The following is an 18122-nucleotide window of genomic DNA, read 5'->3' on the forward strand; positions in this document are numbered from 1 at the left end:
GACAAACCTGCAGTCACATAGCCAGGCAGTGGCCTAACCAGGACTCGCTGTCACAGAGGCTGTGGCCCCAAAACCTTTGAGACTTGCTTTCTTCTGGGTAAATTGCTTCCTGCCCAGGGGTGTCCTGAGCCGTCAGTAACAGTGTTTCGAATGCCAGGCCCTGTGCTGAGAGTCCTGTGAAGTGGCTGCTGTGAGTATGCCCATTCTTACAGATGAGGAGACTGAGGCTCAGAGAAGTTGAGACTTCTAAGCCTGAAGTCACACTGTGCCATGACCCAAGCTAGGTCCATCCGACCCTGAAAGTTGGGTTCCTGCTGTGGCAACTCCCAGCCTCCCTGGGTTGTTCACCAGCAGGAAAGGGCCCTGTAATATGGAAAAGGAGGGCAGAGGTGGGAAGTTGAGTTGTAAGTACCCAGCTTCCCCAGATGGTTGGAAGTTGAATAATACATCAGCTTTGAGACACAGGAACATCTGCTGGGTGTAACCCCTCCCTGATGGACAGACCACCCCTGTCTCTTGAGGTACACATGATGCCTGCTGTGTCCCCCAGGTGACTGCAATCCAAGGATGGAGGTGGCTGCAGACACAGCTCCCTAGGCCACCTCTGCTCCTCTGGGGACTACAGTCCCTTCACGTCCAGAGCATCAGCCCTGCCCAGTGTTGCTTTCTTTTTTTAAAATTAATTAATTAATTAATTTAATTTTTGGCTGCGTTGGGTCTTCGTTGCTGCGCGCGGGCTTTCTCTAGTTGCGGCGAGCGGGGGCTACTCTTCGTTGCGGTGCGCAGGTTTCTCATTGCGGTGGCTTCTCTTGTTGCGGAGCACAGGCTCTAGGTGCACAGGCTTCAGTAGCTGCAGCACGCAGGCTCAGTAGTTGCAGCATGCGGCCTCTAGAGCGCAGGCTCAGTAGTTGTGGCGCATGGGCTTAGTTGCTCCACGGCACGTGGGATCTTCCTGGACTAGGGATCAAACCCGTGTCCTCTGCATTGGCAGGCAGATTCTTAACCACTGCACCACCAGGAAAGTCCCAGTGTCGCTTTCAAAGTCTGCTCTGGCTGTGTCTACACCATCTATCAGACCAGGAGGGCTGCTGCCGGGCCACGCCTGTGCTTGGAGTCCCAGGAAGTGGGGAGCCCTGGGGCACTGTCCCCTGAATATGCTGAGTGCCTTTCTTAGAACCAGGACTGGGCAGGGGGAGCACCCCAGGTGGCCAGGGAAGGGAGCACCCCAGGTGGCTGGGGGATGGATGCTTCCTTTCCCAGAAGCCTCAGAGCCTCCCGGGGGAGGGGTGTGGCCACAGAGCCCCAGCCCTGCCCTTACCTCCTTTACCCAGCTTTGGCAGAAGCCCATGGCTCTCTGCCAGCTTCATGGAGGTGGGCTTGGCGGCCATCCCTGGGATGGGGGGATGACCAGTTCTAGGAGCCTCCTCTGAGCCCCCAGACCCTCTTCCCTCCCCAGGGAGATACAGATCCCCCTTCTGGCACCTGGTCCCAGGGCCCAGGGCTTTGACTCCTACCGTCCCCATCCAGGCGGGGCTGGCGGCAGGTGACTGGAAGGCGTGGAGAAAGGCAGGCCAAGTGGGGGCGTGGGCCCCGGCCAGTGTACTCCTCAGCCAATCAGCGGCCTGCCCAGCCAGTGGATTCAGTTACAAGCCCCAGATCACCCCATACTCCAGCCTCCTTCCTACTCCTCCCAAAGCTCCATTCATTGGCCCCGCAGCACTGGGTCGGCTGGGCTCGCTTCCGCTCAGCTACAGAGCAGCTGCCTCGTGGGCCCACCAGGGTAGGATTCCCGGGGGCTTTGTCTGACTGGGCTGGGCCAGGGCAGAATGGGGGTTCTGGTGGTGCTCTTCGGGGTGCTGAACTTCCTGGGGGCAGCTCTGGGGGGCTCCCCTGCCCTCCACTTGCACAGCACCTCCTGCCACTTGGCCAGACCCATCTCTGGCAGCCCTTTGGGGTCCCTTAGCTTCTTGGGCAAGGATGCCCAGGGACTAGCCCTCTTCCATGCCCGCTGGGATGGGCACGGGAGGCTGCAGGTGTGCAGCCGGCAGGATGAGCCAGAGCTCACTACAGCCTTCAGTACCCTCTGTGCTGGTGAGATCACCCAAGACTCCTTCATCCACACCCCGGGACCTGAGCTGCAGAGAGCCCTGGCCACCCTTAAGAGTCAGTGGGAGGCCTGCAGAGGGCCTGCCGAGAGTCTAGCAGGGACCAGGGAGAAGCGAGCAGCAGGGCAGAGTGGAGCGCCTGGCATGGGGAACCAGCGGGTGAAGAGAGGCTGGACCATGCCTGGCACACTGTGGTGTGGAGTCGGGGATTCTGCCGGGAACTCCTCGGAGCTGGGTGAGCCATCGGTGTGTGGACAGGGGGGCTGGTGGGGGAGGAAATGCAGCCTTTAGCCCTGGTACCCACTCTCCCAGGCTGTGTGTCCTGAGGAAGTGACTTAGCCACTCTGACCCTCAATTTCCTTATCTGTAAAGTGGGGTGACCATAAATCTCATTATGGGATGCTTAAATGTGGTTATAGATGGGAAAGGTCCTACTCACACCTGGGAGGCCTCATTAATTACCATCTGAGGGAGGGGGCTGGCTGGGGTGGATCCAGGGTCGGCTGAGCCAAAAAACCATTACCCAAGAGGAGACTTTATGGGCACAGGGTGCCCAGTGGAGGGGAACGCCGAGACCCAAAGGCCTGGGTTCAAATCCCAGCTCAGCCCTTCTGAGCTGAACGAGTCACCTCCCCTCTCTGAATCTGTTTCCTCACCTGTACAATAAACGTGACACCTCCTTCCCAGGGCTGCTGTGTGCTTGGGTGTGGGAAGTGCCAGGCATTTGGGAGATGCTCAGTAAAGGGCATCATTGCTCAGGTGGTGAAAAACATGCATGGCTTTTTTGCACTCTCGGCACAGCTGTCTGCGCGTACGCGTGGAGGGCTGGGAGGAGGACTTGGCACTTGAGTTGGAGCAGGTTGGCATCCTGACGATGCCTCATTGTGCCAGCAAGATTGCACCCTGCTGTTTACCATTCCATTCCACACACATTCATAACTTTGGAGTTCCACTTGGGGTGTGAGCCCGAGAACTCTGGAGGCAGACACCAGTTCACCTGAGGAAGATCTTTCTGTGGGCAAGGGCTCCTGGGTGGGCTGCCTGGCAGTTGGAGTTGCCCAACAGAGGCTATACCTGGGTGTTCTCTTCAAGCTTCGGAACTGTGAGTCCCACAGGGGGAGGTCTGAGGCCACCCAGGGCATTTGTATCAGGGCTGGGATGAGAACCATGTCTCTGCTCCCAACACCACGTGGGCATAGCCGGCATGTGGTGCCCACGACCCTGCTGAGCTGGTGCCCCCTCCGCTCCCTGTAGGGGTCTTCCAGGGCCCCGATCTCTGCTGCCAGGAACACGACCGCTGCCCACAGACTGTCTCACCCTTCCAGTACAACTATGGTATCCGAAACTACCGACTCCACACCATCTCCCACTGCAACTGTGATGCCAGGTTGGTGGTGGGCAGGGAGGGCTGGGAGCTCGGGGTGGGATTATCTGCCAGGATTACCCGGTGCAGAGTCTGGGATTCCAGAGAATCCTAAAGGATCAGCCAGCCAGAGTCCACTGTGCAGTGGGAAAGCTGAGGCCTAACAGGAGAGGGGACACTTGGACCCCAAATCACCTGGCTGGTAGTGACCAGGTGGTCTGGGAGAGGAGCCAGGTAGCTCTCTGTGGTCCAGGGACCTGAGTGCTGGCTCTGGGACAGGTTTCAGCAGTGTCTGCATAACCAGCGGGACTCCATCTCTGACATCGTGGGCGTGGCCTTCTTCAACGTGCTGGCGATCCCCTGCTTCGTGCTGGAGGACCAGGAGGCCTGTGTGGAGTGGTACTGGTGGGGCGGGTATGTGGCTGCCCCTTTCGAGCCCCTTCCCAGCCAGTGGGGAGCTCGGGCTCCAAGCCTGGGAGGGAAGCCTTTCTGTATGTCTGTCCTCCAGGGAATGATGCCTCGTCCTCCCTGTCTTCTCCTCAGGGTGGAGTCCAGGATGCAGACGCTCCCTGGGTGCCCTGCAGGACCCAGTGGGATGTGGGATGAGGGGTGGGACTGGCAGAGCCCTGATCTCCATGGAGATGAACCTGGGGACTTCTGGGAGGGGGGATTCTGGGTTACCAATTGCCACCATGTGCTACCTCCCAGGTGTAGAACATATGGCTCTGTATCCCTCGCCCGTCTCCAGCCCAGGATCTTCTACAATGCCTCCTGGAGCTCCCTTGCCATCCCCCTGACTCCCAGTCCTCAGAACCCAGCGCCCAGCAAGCCTCGGTGGATTCAGCACCCTCAGAAGTGGCCAGCACAGCAGAAAGAGTCCAAGTACCCCAGCCAAGCCAACGCCACAGCCCTCCAGGCCCCTGTGGCCTCCCTTGGGCCTGATGTGGCCTCCATAGTCCGGCTGGAGGTCACTGATTCAGGCCTCCAGGGACCATGGCGTGGCCTAAAACCTCAAGGTGAGCTCAGAACCTAACCTTGGGGGCTCCTGATGTAAGGAGGTGTCCGTGACTCTGTTCAGGGTGGGGGGTCCCTGTGTTGCTTCCTTTCCTGCTCTGAACTCCTTCTGGGGTCTCCCAACCTCTCTTGTGCTGCAGCCAGAGGGATTTTTGTAAGCTCCAAACTTGTCCATGGCACTCCTCACTGAGGCCCACCATGATGTCCCAACACCCAGGCGTTGTTGAGTCTGGTCCTGCAGATCCTACTCCCCAGTCGAAACTCCAGTTCTAAAAACTTCATTTGGTTCTTCTAAAGCCACTTGCTCTCTCCCACTGTTGGGCCTTTGCACATGCTGTTCTTGCTGCCTGGAGAATTCTCCCTGACTCTTCCCCTCTTCCAGCCTCAGCTTAGCAGCCTCTGCCTCCAGGAAACCTTTTCTGACCACTCTCGACTCTCTGGGCTTCCCCATGGCAGCACTGCTCTGTGTGTGTGTGCGCACGCGTGCGCGTCTCCTATGTGTGAAGCACTCTGAAGGCACAAAGGGCATGAGATGGAGGGACACTGTGTGTGGGACTGAGCATGTGTGCTGGATGGCAGTGGGCATCGGACAGGGCTCCTCTCACCACCACACCTGCCCCCAGGTGCCCGCCAGGCCTGCCGCAGCTTCCGCCGCCTGGACCAGTGTGAGCACCAGATCGGGCCCCAGAAGACCAAGTTCCAGCTGTTCAACAATGCCCGTGAACCTCTCTTCCACTGCAACTGCACGCGCCGGTGAGGCCTGCTTGGACCCTTGGGGGTGGGCTGCCTGTTGCCAGGCACTGGGAAGGGACACCTGGCTGACGAGGCCCTGCCCCAGCCTGAGCTTGCCTCTGCCCTCAGTCTGGCACGCTTCCTGAGGCTCCACAGCCCACCTGTGGGTGCCAACATACTTTGGGAGCTGCTGGGCAAGACCTGCTTCAAACTGGCCCCTCCACTGGACTGTGCTGAGGGCAAAGGGTGAGTGACATCAGGACCAGGAGGGATGGGGGACTTCCCAAGGGGTGGGTTGCCTCTGCTCCCTTTGTGCACCTGGGCTGAGAGGGTGATGGAGGGCGTCAGGGGACCTCTGAGTTCCACTGTCATCATCCCTGGGTTCGGCTCTGCAGTTGGCCCATGTAGGTTGCATCTCAACTCTGTCATTTACTTCCTATGTGACCTTGCAAGCTGAATAACCTCTCCACACCTGTTTCCTTACCTATAAAATGGAGGTAGAAGCCAAGGAAGTGGCGTGTATGACATACATAGGCCAAGGCCTGCAGGACACATAGTAAAACACCTGCTTAACTCTTACCCCATAATCCACAATTTCATTTCAATTCTGATTCTCAAAACTAACTGTTACTTTTCCTATTTCACAGGTAGGGAAACTGAGGCCCAGACTGACCCAGGTTTCTGCAGCCAGCTAGTGGCAGAACTTGGGCCTCTGGGTGCCAACCCAGGTTTATTCTGCCCCCTGCTAGGTGTAACAGCCCCCCACCCTCCCGGCCCCAGCCCTGCTCCTCTCTGGGCCTTGGTCACCCTCTCTGCAGAGTAGGGTGGGATTCTTGGCAGTTATGACCACCTGCCCCACTTTTCTCTCCTCATAGCTGTTCCAGAGACCCCAGGGCCATCAAGGTGTCAGCTCGGCACCTGCGGCGACTTCAGCAGAGGCAACTCCAGCTCCAGGGGACAGGCACAGACAACAGGCAGGCATGGACTTCAGAGCACCCAAAGGCCCCCATGTCATTCTATGACCGGTGCCTGCAGCTGACCCAGGGAGCCGGAAGACCTGAAGGACAGCAGAAATCCTGGAACCAGTGACCTCAGTTCCAGCTCTTCTGGGCACAAGACTGGACCTCGTCCCTGGCTTTGCTTAGGCCCTGGAGGTCTCAGCTTCCCCTCCACGTGTTAGACTGAAGCATGGACGGGCTCTTGTGGATAGCCAGAGGGCTGCATGGGTAGGGTCGGGGGGCCAAGGCCCAAATGCTGGACCACGTCTCCTGCTGTGCTGGGTGATCTTGGGCTGGTGACACAACCCCTCTGTGCTTGGATGTGGTATTCAGGAGGTTCATTCTGCTGCCCCAGGCTTGGGCCTTCCCAGAGAAATTAACATCCAGATGGGAATGGGGAGAAGGTAACATTGCAGCAGCCCCAGGAGGTACCAGGAGGAGGTACATATATGTCTATGTTGCGAAATTAATGCATGTCTCAAGAACTTGCCCAGGGAAGCCCCATCGTCTGCCTGCTGTCCCCAGGGGACCCCTTCTCTTAACAGCTGCTATGCTCTTCCTGGCCCAGCCCTGGCCCATTCTTTCTTCCCTAGACCTAAATTCAGATCTCCCCCCGTGCCCTTAAGCAAGAGACCTCCTTCATTCTGAGCCTTAGTTTCCTCGTCTGAAAAAGGGGAGTGTAAACAGGACCTACCTCATAGGGTTGTTGAGGATTAAGCGAACCAACTCACGGACAGCACTCAGCACCCAGTAAATGTTCCCTCCCTCCAGCACACAGCCAAACTGTGCTTAGGCGTCTGATTTTTAAAGGTTCACATAACCTCTTGGAGGCCTCAGTTTGCTCACCTGTGAAATGGAGCTAAGAACTACACTGAACTCAACACCACAACTTGTGGTGCAGCTTAAAGGACATGGCATGTGTAACGTATACAGCTGGTGCCTGGTAATTGTCAGATCTGTCATCCTCTCTTTAGTCCCTTCCTCTGACTGCCCCCAACCCCAGACTGCTAACAAGTTAGGAAGAAGTCAGGAGTGAGGCTGGAGAATTTAATTCCTAATTGATGACCTCCAGGTTTGCTCCCCCATCCCAGATGGGGGCTGGGATAGGGGTTTGCTGATTGTCACAGTTGAGGTGCCAGGACCAAGTTTGGGGGACCCCAGTTGGCCACCCCTGGCCAGAAGAGAGTGGCAGGTGCACATAAAGCTGGAGCAGCAGCAGGAGGGAGGCAGGTGGGTTTGCAGAAGATTGGGGCAGAGTGGGGGCCACCTGGGCCTGCCTGCCCACCTCACCCTCAGGGCCCCAGGCCCCCTTCTTCCAGGCCCTGCTGACCCTGGGGGCTGGGAGACAGGCTGTCGGGGGCTGGGGCCTCCCGATCGGGTCCCCAGGAGCTGCCACCGCCGGGGTCTACGGTCTCTAGGCGCAAGGCAGGCAGCAACCCCAGGCTTTGAGGCACAGATGGTGGGAAGGCCCAGGACCCAGGCAGCCCAGGGGGCCCCTCCTCACTGTTGCCTTGGCTGCCACCATCACTGCCCCTGTTGGGGGCCACCCGAGGCAGGCGGCGGCTCTGGGGCGAGGGGCTTCGGCTGGTGCCACGGCGTTCACAGGACGAGGGCCGCAGGGCGAGGCCGGGGAAGCGGGCCAGACCTGGGCTTCGGCTACGGTGCCGCTTGGACTTGCCAGGGCTTGGGCTGCGGGACTTGGATGCAAGCAGCTCCAGGGTGCTGTCATCCTCATCCTCCGAGCTGGCACCCGAGCTGTCTGTGCTGCTGCTGGCCAGCTCCAAGGTAGGCAGCGAGATCTGGGGGGAAGGCTGGTCACTGGGGTGCCCCTCTCCCCAACCGGCCACTGAGGCCTCTGGGAACCACTCCTGCCCTCCCCCTTGGCAGACCCAGGAAGGTCAGGCTATTTGTAGGAGGTCACAGAGCAGAATGTAGAAGCTGTAGAGGCATTTGAATACTCCTTTGGCGCCCCTGACCCTGCAGCCTGGCCTACTTACCTGGAAGGGCTCAGTGACCCCGATGAGGATGCTGTGGGTGTGGCTATAATAGCCCAGGATGAAGTCTCCGTGACCCTTGGGCAGTGACTCCTCACTGAATGTCACCTGGTGGGCCGGGGGGTTTAGGCCCAGGTTGGGGTGAGGGAGGCAGCCTCAGGACCCTTCAAGCTGAATCCTGAGCCCCCAAGGGCAATGGGGACTTCCTCCCACTCTCCCCCTCCCCTTAAGTACCTGGTAGATGTTCCCGTCCACATCCTCGTGTTTGGCCCAGACATAAGCCACGTAGTCCTTGCAGTGGCGGAAACCCACCTGGGGCGAGAGCAATCAGGGTCGTGACCCCTAACGTCTGACCCCAGCAGCCTCAAACTCTGGGGCAGCCAGGGACCCCACGTGGGGTCCCTGGCTGCCCCTTCAGGCTCTTCCTTCCCCGATGTACCGACCACCCCTGCCCCTCTCACCCGGTACAAGCCGATCCAGTCCCAGGAGCTGCGGGCGAACACCGTCTCTATGCGGTACCTCACCACAGCCTGCTCCGGCCGCACCCACTCGTCTGCCACATCCAGCCGCACAAGCGGCACGTCGTCTCTGAAGGCAAACTGCCCAGGGGCAGGGGGCAACATCAGGGGAGACCCTCTAGTATTCTATGCACCTAGAGCCCTTGGGCCTGAGTCGGCACAAATTGGCTGAGATGAAGGGCCTTTGAAGCCACTGCACAGGCTGGGAAACTGAGGAAGAACAGGTCTAGGATGAATGCCAGGTTTCCTGCCTCCCAGCTCAGGGCTCTTTTTGTCCTTAGCCTCCTTAGGGAGTGAGTGAGAACACAGCTTTGAAGCTTAGTAGACCATGGGTTTGGCCCTGGCTCTGCCATTGTTATGCAGTGTGACCCAAGGTGAGTTTCTTGACCTCTCTGAATACCAGGACTCCTGTCCTTAAACTCTGATGATCTTATTTAACTCTTGGGGTTGCTCTGCAGAGTCAATGAGATACCATATAAAGTATCCTATAAACTTCTCAGTATACAGTAGGTGCTCAATGAATGACTTGCCTATAAGCTAACAAAGGAGTCCCATGATGCACTGGATATTCTGGAGTAAAGTGAACACCCATGAGCAGGCAAGAAGAGCTCTGGGTAGATGGCTGGAGACCATCCAGGCTCTGCTACTAACCTGCTTCATGACCTCAGGTAAGCCCTTCATCAGGCTAAGTAAGACTCAGTTTCCCCACCTGTATTAAGGAACCACTATTAACCTTGTTTGTCATCAGTCCATGGAGACAAAAGAATCTTCTCTTCCCAGGGTCACCCTAGGCTGAGCAGGGGGTCACCATGTGGATGGGGTTGCTTGGGTGGCAGGTGGCCAGGGTACTGGCTTCATCTCTGTCCCTCAGGGAAAGACTCGGTGGTGCCAGCCTCAGGCTTTGTCTGCTCCCCTGTTTATCTGGTTTCAACTTTCTCTCCCTCCTCAGCTTCCTTCCAAGCTGCTCCAGAAGAAACCAGCACTTCCTCTCCCTGCCCGTGGGTTCCTAACAGCAGGCCTGGCCAGGTTGCGCTCTTAGAAATACGCTTTAGGGCCTTGTGGGGTCAAAACTCTGCTGAGCCCTGTGCTGTCTTGCTTTGGATAAGAGATTTAAGTTCTCTGAGCCTCTGTTTCTCTCATCAGTAAAACTGGGAGGAGAATTTGGACATCCTCAGGGCCTACCACAGTATTCAAAGGGATGACATACATGAAGTAGGCTACACAGGCTCTGGCATATAGTAGGTGCTCAACAGGTAATGTTTTACAAGGGACAGGGTTCTAGATAAGGAGGGAAGGATAGGGCGCCCAAAAGGAGTGGTTCTCAAGGTGTGGTCCCTGATTGGGGGTTAAACCTCACACCCAAGGCTTTTACCAAAGGTCATGGGAGGCCAGACTTGGGCAGATTTCCATTCCCAGCTGAGGACATTGGCCACCGTCCCTCTGACTGACCATATGACAAAGTTATCAGGGAAAACATTCTCTGGTCTGCTGGGCTCCCTCTTATCAGATCAAGAGAATAGGACAGTCCAGAGTTGGGTTTCAGGACTGGAAATTGGGCTCCACCCCACTCTGCTGCTGAGCCTGTGTGCGACTTGGGGCACATGCTACCCCACTAACAGAAAGTTGGACTACATGGTCTCTAAGATCCAGTTCTGACATTCTTGGATTTCCCCTTTTTCCTTTGGCAGCTAGGGGCCCCAATCCTAAACACAGGGGCTTCCCTGGTGGCGCAGTGGTTAAGAATCCGCCTGCCAATGCAGGGGACACGGGTTCGAGCCCTGATCTGGGAAAATCCCACATGCCGTGGAGCAACCAAGCCCATGCGCCACAACTACTGAAGCTTGTGCGCCTAGATCCCGAGCTCCGCAACAAGAGAAGCCACCGCAATAAGAAACCCGCGCACCACAACGAAGAGTAGCCCCTGCTCGCCGCAACTAGAGAAAGCCTGCGCGCAGCAAGGAAGACCCAACGCAACCAAAAATAAATACATAAATCAATAAAAATTTATAATAAAAAAAATCCTAAACACAATGCTAAATTTTATAGTAACTATTTAGGGTTTAGCTTTGTATTTTTTTGTATCTCTACTCCTCCTCCCCATCACATATGGTAAGATGGTAAATAAATAATAAATGAATGTGAATGAATGCTACATGGGATTTGAGTAAATATTTTGGTAGCTGGTCTTATTATATATGTGAATTTTAACATAAGTTGCCCTAAGCCTTTCTCAGAAAAGGGGAGTTAGAGATTAATGGAAAAGGTATACTGTTTGAAATCAGACTAGCCAGGGTTCAAATCCTAACCTTCCCTTTGGTAGCCGTGTGACCCGGGGCAAGGGGTGCTGTGTCTCTGGGCCTCAGTTTTTTCACCTGAAAATGGAGATCATAGGACTTCCCTGGCGGTCCAGTGGTTAAGACTCTGAGCTCCCAATGCAGGGGGCATGGGTTCGATCCCTGGTCCGGGAACTAAGATCCCACATGCCGCATGGCATGGCCAAGAATAAATAAATAAGTAAATAAATAAATAATGGAGATCATAACCCCACTCCCAGTCTGCTGTGACAAGTGGATGCTGCTGAGGGCAGGTGTAAGGGGTTACCGGTGGGCAGTGAGATGCTGAGCTGGGCCTGGGGATGTCATGCGGGGAGGATGAGGCCAGGACTTACGTGCAGGACGAACTGGGCAGCCACGGGCTTGTGGTCGCTGACAGTGTATTCCATGTGGCTGTGGTAGCTGTGCTGGGTCACCTGGAGCCGGTGGCTCTCCCGTCCCGAGGGGCTGGGACCTCCACCTGGAGCCTTGACCTTCCACAGGATACGGTCTGTCCAGGCTGGCTTCCGCTTCTTGGCACTGCGGTGGGCAAGGGTAGGCTGAGTATCAGGGGTTGGGGGTCAAGGCACCTCTGCCTCCTGTCTCTCTTTCCTGTCTCCCTTATCCAGAAGACCTTAGCCCACATCCCCACCTCTAATCCCAGTGCTGAGCTCACCTGGTATCATATTTGTTAGTACCCACGTCAAACTTGAAGGTGGGCGCAAAGTTGAGGGGCCCCTCCTGGAAGCCCCTCAGGATGGGCCAGGTGTTCTTGGCCATGTTGAGCTGTGAGGGTCCAGAAGCACAGAATTGGACAAGAGCTTGGGCAGGGCAGGTGAGGTCAATGACCATAGCCTAGGGTACAGGTGGTCCTAGGGCATGTTCTGTGTGCTTGGGGTTTTGGGGTCCAGGCTGGGATTCCCCACCTGGTCTTTCTCCCAGAGCTGGTGGAGCTGCTCGCTGTCGATGGCAAATTTGACGAAGTGCAGGTCGTAGCTCTCGATGCGGAAGTTCAGGTCCCCGAACCAGAACACGAGGCTGTTCGGAGGTGGGGGTCAGCGGGGTCCATGGGGTGAAGAGCCCAACCCAGATCCTTCTCTGCCCCCATCCAACCCGACGGCTCCTCCTAGTGATGACGCAGGGGGTGGGTGGGTTGCTGCAGAGCCGCCAGCCCACCACGGAGCAGCAGGGGGTGTAGACCTAGAAGTTAGGTTCCGACCCCCAGCAAGGCCTTGCCCCTCAGCAAAGCTCCACCCTGCAGGCTCCACCTCCCCATCAAACTTACCAGCTTTCTTGTTCCTAGCTATAGTGTGGGTGGTCTCCACCCCCATAGGCCCCGCCTCTCCTCACAAGGCGCACCGGCCTCGCCCCTGAGGCCCACCCCTCCTTCACTAGCCCCGCCCAAGCTCCATTAGGTCCCGCCCCGGCCCATACTCGTGATCCAAGATGCCTTGAGCGCCAGGCCCCTGGAACTGCTGGAGGCTGAGGATGGTCTGGAAGTTGTCCTTGCGTTGCTCCGCTTTCTCCATGTGGGCCGGCAGGTGGCAGTTCAGGAAGCACAGCATGTGCCCGAAGGCGGCCAGTCGCACACTCACTCCACCCTTGTTGCCCTTGGGAAACAAGGTTGGGTGGGTCATGGGCGGGGCCTAGGCAAGGAGGTGAGGCCCGTGGGGCTTAGGGTGGGCGGGGTCAGCGGGTGAGGCCCAGGACCCGTGGAGGCGTGGAGAGGGGTGGGTTCTAGGGAAAGGAGTGGAACACTAGGAGGGGTGGGGACAGAAAGGGGCGGAGTCTAGAAAACGAGGGGTGGGGGTGGGTGGGGAGAGGCAGGCCTCAGAGTAAGGGGTGTAGCTTGGGGAGAGGATATTGCCAGTACGCGGGGGTCCGGGGACTAATCTAAGGATCCCTTAGGGCCCTGTCCCCTCCGAGGCCGCTTCCACGCTCACCCAATAGCCACCCAGGCCAGTGCGCGTGCAATCAGTCTGCACATCCCTCAGGAAGGGCAGATGGTAGTACTTGGCGAACAGCAGCAGGATGACGCCCTGCATCCGCACAGTACTCACCTGCAGCAGAGGCGCGAGGAGGCTGAGGGACAGGACACAACTCACCTGCCCCCGCCCTCGCCTTTTCCGGTCCTTAAAGGTCTGCTCCTCCATCCTCCCATTTCATGGACCCGGCCACCGAGGCCCAGCGGACCCCACGGTGAATGAAGGCAGAGCTAGGGCCGAGAATCCAGGGGTCTCCACCTGCCCGGGGGTTGAGGGAGGAGTTACCAGCACGAAGTTGAAGGGCCCCAGTGCGTCCATGAAGAGCTCGCTCCACTGGTCGGTGAAGAGCGCGTCCTTGAGCCGCTTGTTGATCATAGAGTTCACTTCCTGCAACCTGTGGGGGACTGTGAGGCGGCCTTCGGATTGGGGGGGGCGCCCTAGAAACCCCTCCCACGGGAGAGGGTCTGGGAGGCAGGAGGGGCTCAGGAGGGAGTTTACTCGCCCTGTCCCCTCACCCTATGGCGATCATGTCTGCCCTGTCACTGTCATCGCTGCTGCTGCCCAGGTGGAGGAGGGATGTGACATCATCGGGGGGCATGGCTGTGCCCACGTTCCATGTGACCACAGTGATCCTGGGGAGGTGGGGGTACAGAAGGTGTTACTACTGGGGACCACTCTCTTACCCTCAACCTCCCTCCCACAGGGCTTTTTCTGGGGAAATAAGCTTGAGTATATGCCCTCAGAAGGACCCACAGTGGGCCCAGGGTCCCTTCCACCAGACTCTTCCAGGGGAGATCAACTGAGGCAGGGTAGGCAAGTCCCTTAGGAGAGGATGCTGTCTTCCGAGGGCCCCAGAGTGGGCCTAACACCCACAAGGAATCTTCCTCAGGGAGGTCAGCTGGGACGGAGTAGGGTAAGCCACCCTAGAAGGATGGCTAGTCTTAGAGTTCAAGCCCCAGCAATGTCTTGGGAGAGGGCCCCTCACCAGAAGCCAGGGTCGCTCTTGCAGGTGGGCTGAGCTGACCAAGAGGAGGATGACGAGGTGGATGTAGAAGAGGAGGTGGTAAGAGGGGCTGGGGTTTCTCTGGGCTGAAGGTTGGGGCTCAGATGCCCACCAGGCCCGGCACCCTGGGTGCCAGGCCTGGGGAGGGCCATCCCAGGAGCTGGGGGGACACACGGGGAGCGGTTTGGGGAGCGGCTGGGGGAGCGGCTGGGAGATCGGGGTGGCTTGGGCAGAGGTGGGGGCACAGTCTGGGCTAAGGGGGCCCCTGGCCGGAAGGTGGGGTAGAGAAGTCCAGGGGAGCGAGTGCCAGGCTCTGGAGGACCCTGGCCCACATCCAGGGGCAGGGTCTGTGGTGGCCGGGGCAAGACAGGATCCTCAGGGCTGCTGCGGGGGGCCTCAGGCCGGGCTCTGAAGGAGGAGGAGATCCGAGGGTCTGGGGGGGCTTGAATCAAAGATGGGGAGCCCACAGGACCAGATGTCTGAGTCGGGGGCTGGAGATGACCGTCTGAAGGGGAGAGAGGTCTAGGGACTGGGGCATCCCTCTGTTTAGCTGGTGTCCATCCCACAGAGGCCGGGGCTGATGTCATGGATGCTGGAGTCAGGGCCTGTTCCTGAGAGGGCGACAGAACTGGACTGGGCACTGGGGAAGAGCTGGAGGGGGGCTGTGGGGGCTGTTTCTCAGATGCCACGGCCAGGCTCAGGCCTGAAGCAGCCAGGGCTGGCTTGGGTCCCATGGAGGCAGGTGGCACCTGCTTCTGGTCCCTGGACAGTGGAGCCAGCCTGGGCCCCAGGGTAGCTGGAGGAGGCTTCGGCCTAGCTGAGGCAGACATCACCAACTGGCCCACAGATGTTGGAGCCAGGCTGGAGCTGCAGTGGGCAGGAGCTGTTTTCTGCCCTCCAGGGGTAGACATTGGAGCCAGGATGGGTCGGGGAGACGCCAGAGCCAGGCTTGGCCCCTTTGAGGAAGGTGGCACTGCTGCTGGTGGCCCCACAGGTGTCAGAGCCAACCTTGGTTCCGAGCGTACTGGTGCTGCATTCTCCTTCGCTGGGAGCTGAAAACATGAGTCCATCTTGGATAGGACAAGTCAGAGACTCAGAGTCAACCCTAACCAGGCCTCCACTTCCATATAGACCCCAGCAGACTCTGTCTAGCTAAGAAAGGCACATCTTTCTGAGGAAGTTCTTCCTAATTTCTCACCTCAATCCATTCTGCTGTGAATCAGCTTCTCTTTTGGAGGAAACAGGACATAGAAACCTATCCCCTCCCTCACCTGTGACACCTCTTTCATAGATGGGGAAACTAAGACCCCCAACTCAAAGGAGGCAGAGTGTGAGCCTGGACCCTAGGGCTCTCCTTGCCTTCCTGGCTGGCACCCACTCCCTGGCCACCCAGGAGTGTTGGGTGGCTGGAGTCAGCTTCCCTGAGCACCACCCACCCCTGCAGTCCCTGCTGCTCCCCTAGCCAAGGGCTACTGATCTGACCCCCCCAGATCTGCCCACTCAGGACACCCTGGGGCCAGCCTGTTAAACACCACCCCCTTTCCTCCACAGTACACAGGAACTCTCAGGTTCCCCCAGCCAAACGTCCCCAGTTCCTTGGTCACAGCCCTCTCTGTCGTCGTCACCCATTCCCAGAGCTCCGTGCAGGAGCAAGACCCTGGGTTGGGACTGGCCATGTCGATTCCCAGCCCAGCTCTGTGTGACCTTAGGCAAGCACTTCCCTGCGCAGGGCCTCAGTTTCCCTGTCTTAAAATGAAGGAACCTGTTGAAGGATCCCTGGCCACACCTGATCCTGGGAAGCCTAGGTCTCATATTCTCTGCATGTATGAGCCCAACATTTGCTAGGCTTCCATTTGAGCTCCATGGACTAGTCCATCCTCCCAAGTGTGATTCTAACACCCAGAGCAAGTCCAGAATTCTGTTGATCCTGGCACCGCACCACTGTGCACAAGTTGTACCCTCTTACCCTTGTCACCCCACCTGTGAGGACAGGCAAGCAGGTATCCTCTTTATGTCCAGCAGGTGGAGTGGGGGGTGTGGGGCCCTGCAGGGACCTCCTCTTCCTTTCCCACCTGTCCCTGTCTGATGCCCCTGTCTCCAGAAGTCAGGATAAAGTGTCCCTTGCCAGGGAGGGTAGACGAAGGTTTACACTCACCCTGGGGTGGCCCCATCCCTGCCTCCAGAGATGCAATTCTGTCTGCATCCCGTGTCCTGCTTGGTTCAGAGAATCTGAAACTCTGCCTCCACCTCTGTCCCCAAACTCAGCTCTTTGAGGCTTGCATTTTGGGCATCCTCCTTGGTTCCTAGTGTCCCACTCCAAACCCCCACCCCAAACACCACACCGCCTCCAGCACTAACAACTTAGACATCCCAGATGTCACAGTTTCAGTCTTCAGGGACAAGCCTCCTCATTTTGCATTGACTCAGAGAGGACAAGCAACTTGCCCAAGGTCACATAGCAAAGCTGGAGCACAGCTGGGTCCCCTGATACCTGGTCCAGGGCTTTCCCAGGAGGTCCTGGAGACAGCTAACTCCATCTCTCTCTGAGTGTCCGTCCCATCACTACCCCCTCAGCCCCTAGGGTACCCTGTTTGCCCAGTTCCTGCTTGGTGGGCAGAGGAGAGTGCCAGCCCCTCAGCTGGGGCACCAGGGTGCCTGCAGTATGTGGGGGTGGGTGGGACTAAGGATCAGGAATGGGGGAACTAGGATTTAGGGGTCTTACCTTGGAGGGTGCCCCAGTTTGGGAAATCCCATGGGGCATGGGCAGGGGGCCCAGGCCAGCCTGGGTCCCCGGCCTCCCGCTGCCACTGATGCCCTGGCCCTCCATGTCTGCAGCCCCCGGCAGCCCGGGTTCCCTTGGGCTCCAGCTCCTCCGCTAGCTCCTGGGAACCAGTGATGTCATCAGCCGTTTCAACCTGCTGAGAATTTAAAGACACAGGCACCAACTTCCCAACATAGAGGTGGCCAGGGCAAGGTGACCTACCCCCTGGGGACTGGCTGCTGAGCCTGGAATGGTCATGGTTGGGGAGGAAGCGGGGGGAGTGGGTCCATTGGCCTGGCACAGCTCCCAGCTGGCAGCATAGTGGAAGCTATCTTTCTGTTTCCACCCTCCAGCCGGTAGGCCTGGCCAGCCCTTGCTCAAGGGAGGGGCACTGACACACCTGAGGGTAAGGTAGCTCAGAGGTCAGCGCCCTCTCCAGGCCTTCAGAGACACCTGAGTCCCTGCTCTGATCCTGTGACCTTCTTGACTCCCTGCCAGCTCAGGGCTTGCCTTGGCCCCCACCCTTGCCCCATTTTCAGGCCTTGGTGCCCGCCCCTCGCCTGGCTCTATCCTTCCCATCCCAGAGCCAGACACTCAGGCTCCAGCAACTGGAGTCTTTCCCATCTCGACCTCAGCACTGGCCCCTCCTCTTCTGCAGACACCTCGCGCCTGCCCTTGGATGTCCCCACAGCCAGGCCCAGCCCAGCTCCTCCCAGCTTTCCTCCTCCAAGACTCACTGGGTCACTGGGTGTAGCTTGGGAGAGGGACTTGCTCAAGGTCACCTGGTGAGCTGGGGAGGTCCCCTGAGTCTCAGTGAGGAAAGGGAGCTGCCTTAGTGACCCAGGAACCACAAGAGTCAACTGGGATGTCTGGGGGAAGGGAGCTGGGGTGGAGAAAGGCCCAGCAGTGGGGGAACAGACTGGCAGGAGGGTCAAAAACAGGTCTGGGAACTTCTTTGGCCAGGACCCAGCGTAGGGCCTGGTCTCCAACAGACCTAGGGAAGTGTTTGTTGAATGAATCAATCTATCAGTGAGAAGAGTGAATGAGTGACAGGTTCAGATACGGCCGGAGATGGCTGTGGGCTCTGCTTCTGCCTCTTCCCCACTCTCACTCTTATCTGCTAAGCAGTCCCTGAAACCCTGATTCCTCCAGAGCTGCTTGATTGCTTACAGAGGAGTGATCTCACTCAGTTTAGGCAGAAAATGATCAGTTTTGTGCCCAGAGCTCCCTGCTGATCAACAGTCACCTCTGTATCCTCATGGACCGGTGTGGTCCCCTGCATGAAAGTCACGTGGACAGATACCTCATTCCCTCTCCTGGATGGGCTTCCCACCTCT

General features: G+C 58.0%; 2 protein-coding genes across 6 annotated transcripts; one reads left to right on the forward strand and one right to left on the reverse strand.

The window, feature by feature from the left end:
• The first annotated feature begins 1826 nt into the window (after positions 1-1826).
• PLA2G3 (phospholipase A2 group III) lies at positions 1827-6303 on the forward strand. The gene is made up of 7 exons (XM_068563555.1): positions 1827-2340; positions 3360-3492; positions 3748-3882; positions 4177-4484; positions 5106-5235; positions 5344-5460; positions 6090-6303. Exons 1-7 carry the CDS (start codon positions 1827-1829, stop codon positions 6301-6303), a joined length of 1551 nt encoding a protein of 516 aa, XP_068419656.1.
• A 1022-nt stretch (positions 6304-7325) lies between these two features.
• INPP5J (inositol polyphosphate-5-phosphatase J) lies at positions 7326-16851 on the reverse strand. 5 transcript variants are annotated; one of them, XM_068562968.1, is made up of 13 exons: positions 16747-16851; positions 15033-15094; positions 13537-13653; positions 13307-13415; positions 12980-13096; positions 12471-12646; positions 11963-12074; positions 11713-11822; positions 11393-11576; positions 8668-8805; positions 8441-8518; positions 8210-8314; positions 7326-8011 (listed from the first exon to the last, which is right to left on the reverse strand). In XM_068562968.1, the coding sequence occupies exons 1-13, from the start codon at positions 16849-16851 to the stop codon at positions 7505-7507; spliced, it is 1920 nt and encodes a 639-aa protein (XP_068419069.1). In that variant the 3' UTR covers positions 7326-7504. The 5 variants fall into 5 exon arrangements, with proteins under 5 accessions (XP_068419069.1, XP_068419067.1, XP_068419071.1 ...); XM_068562966.1 differs by having other exon boundaries at positions 14007-15094; XM_068562970.1 differs by lacking the exon at positions 12980-13096.
• Positions 16852-18122: the final 1271 nt, after the last annotated feature.

This window comes from Eschrichtius robustus, chromosome 14 (assembly GCF_028021215.1).
Source record: "Eschrichtius robustus isolate mEscRob2 chromosome 14, mEscRob2.pri, whole genome shotgun sequence".
Lineage (NCBI taxonomy): Eukaryota > Metazoa > Chordata > Mammalia > Artiodactyla > Eschrichtiidae > Eschrichtius > Eschrichtius robustus.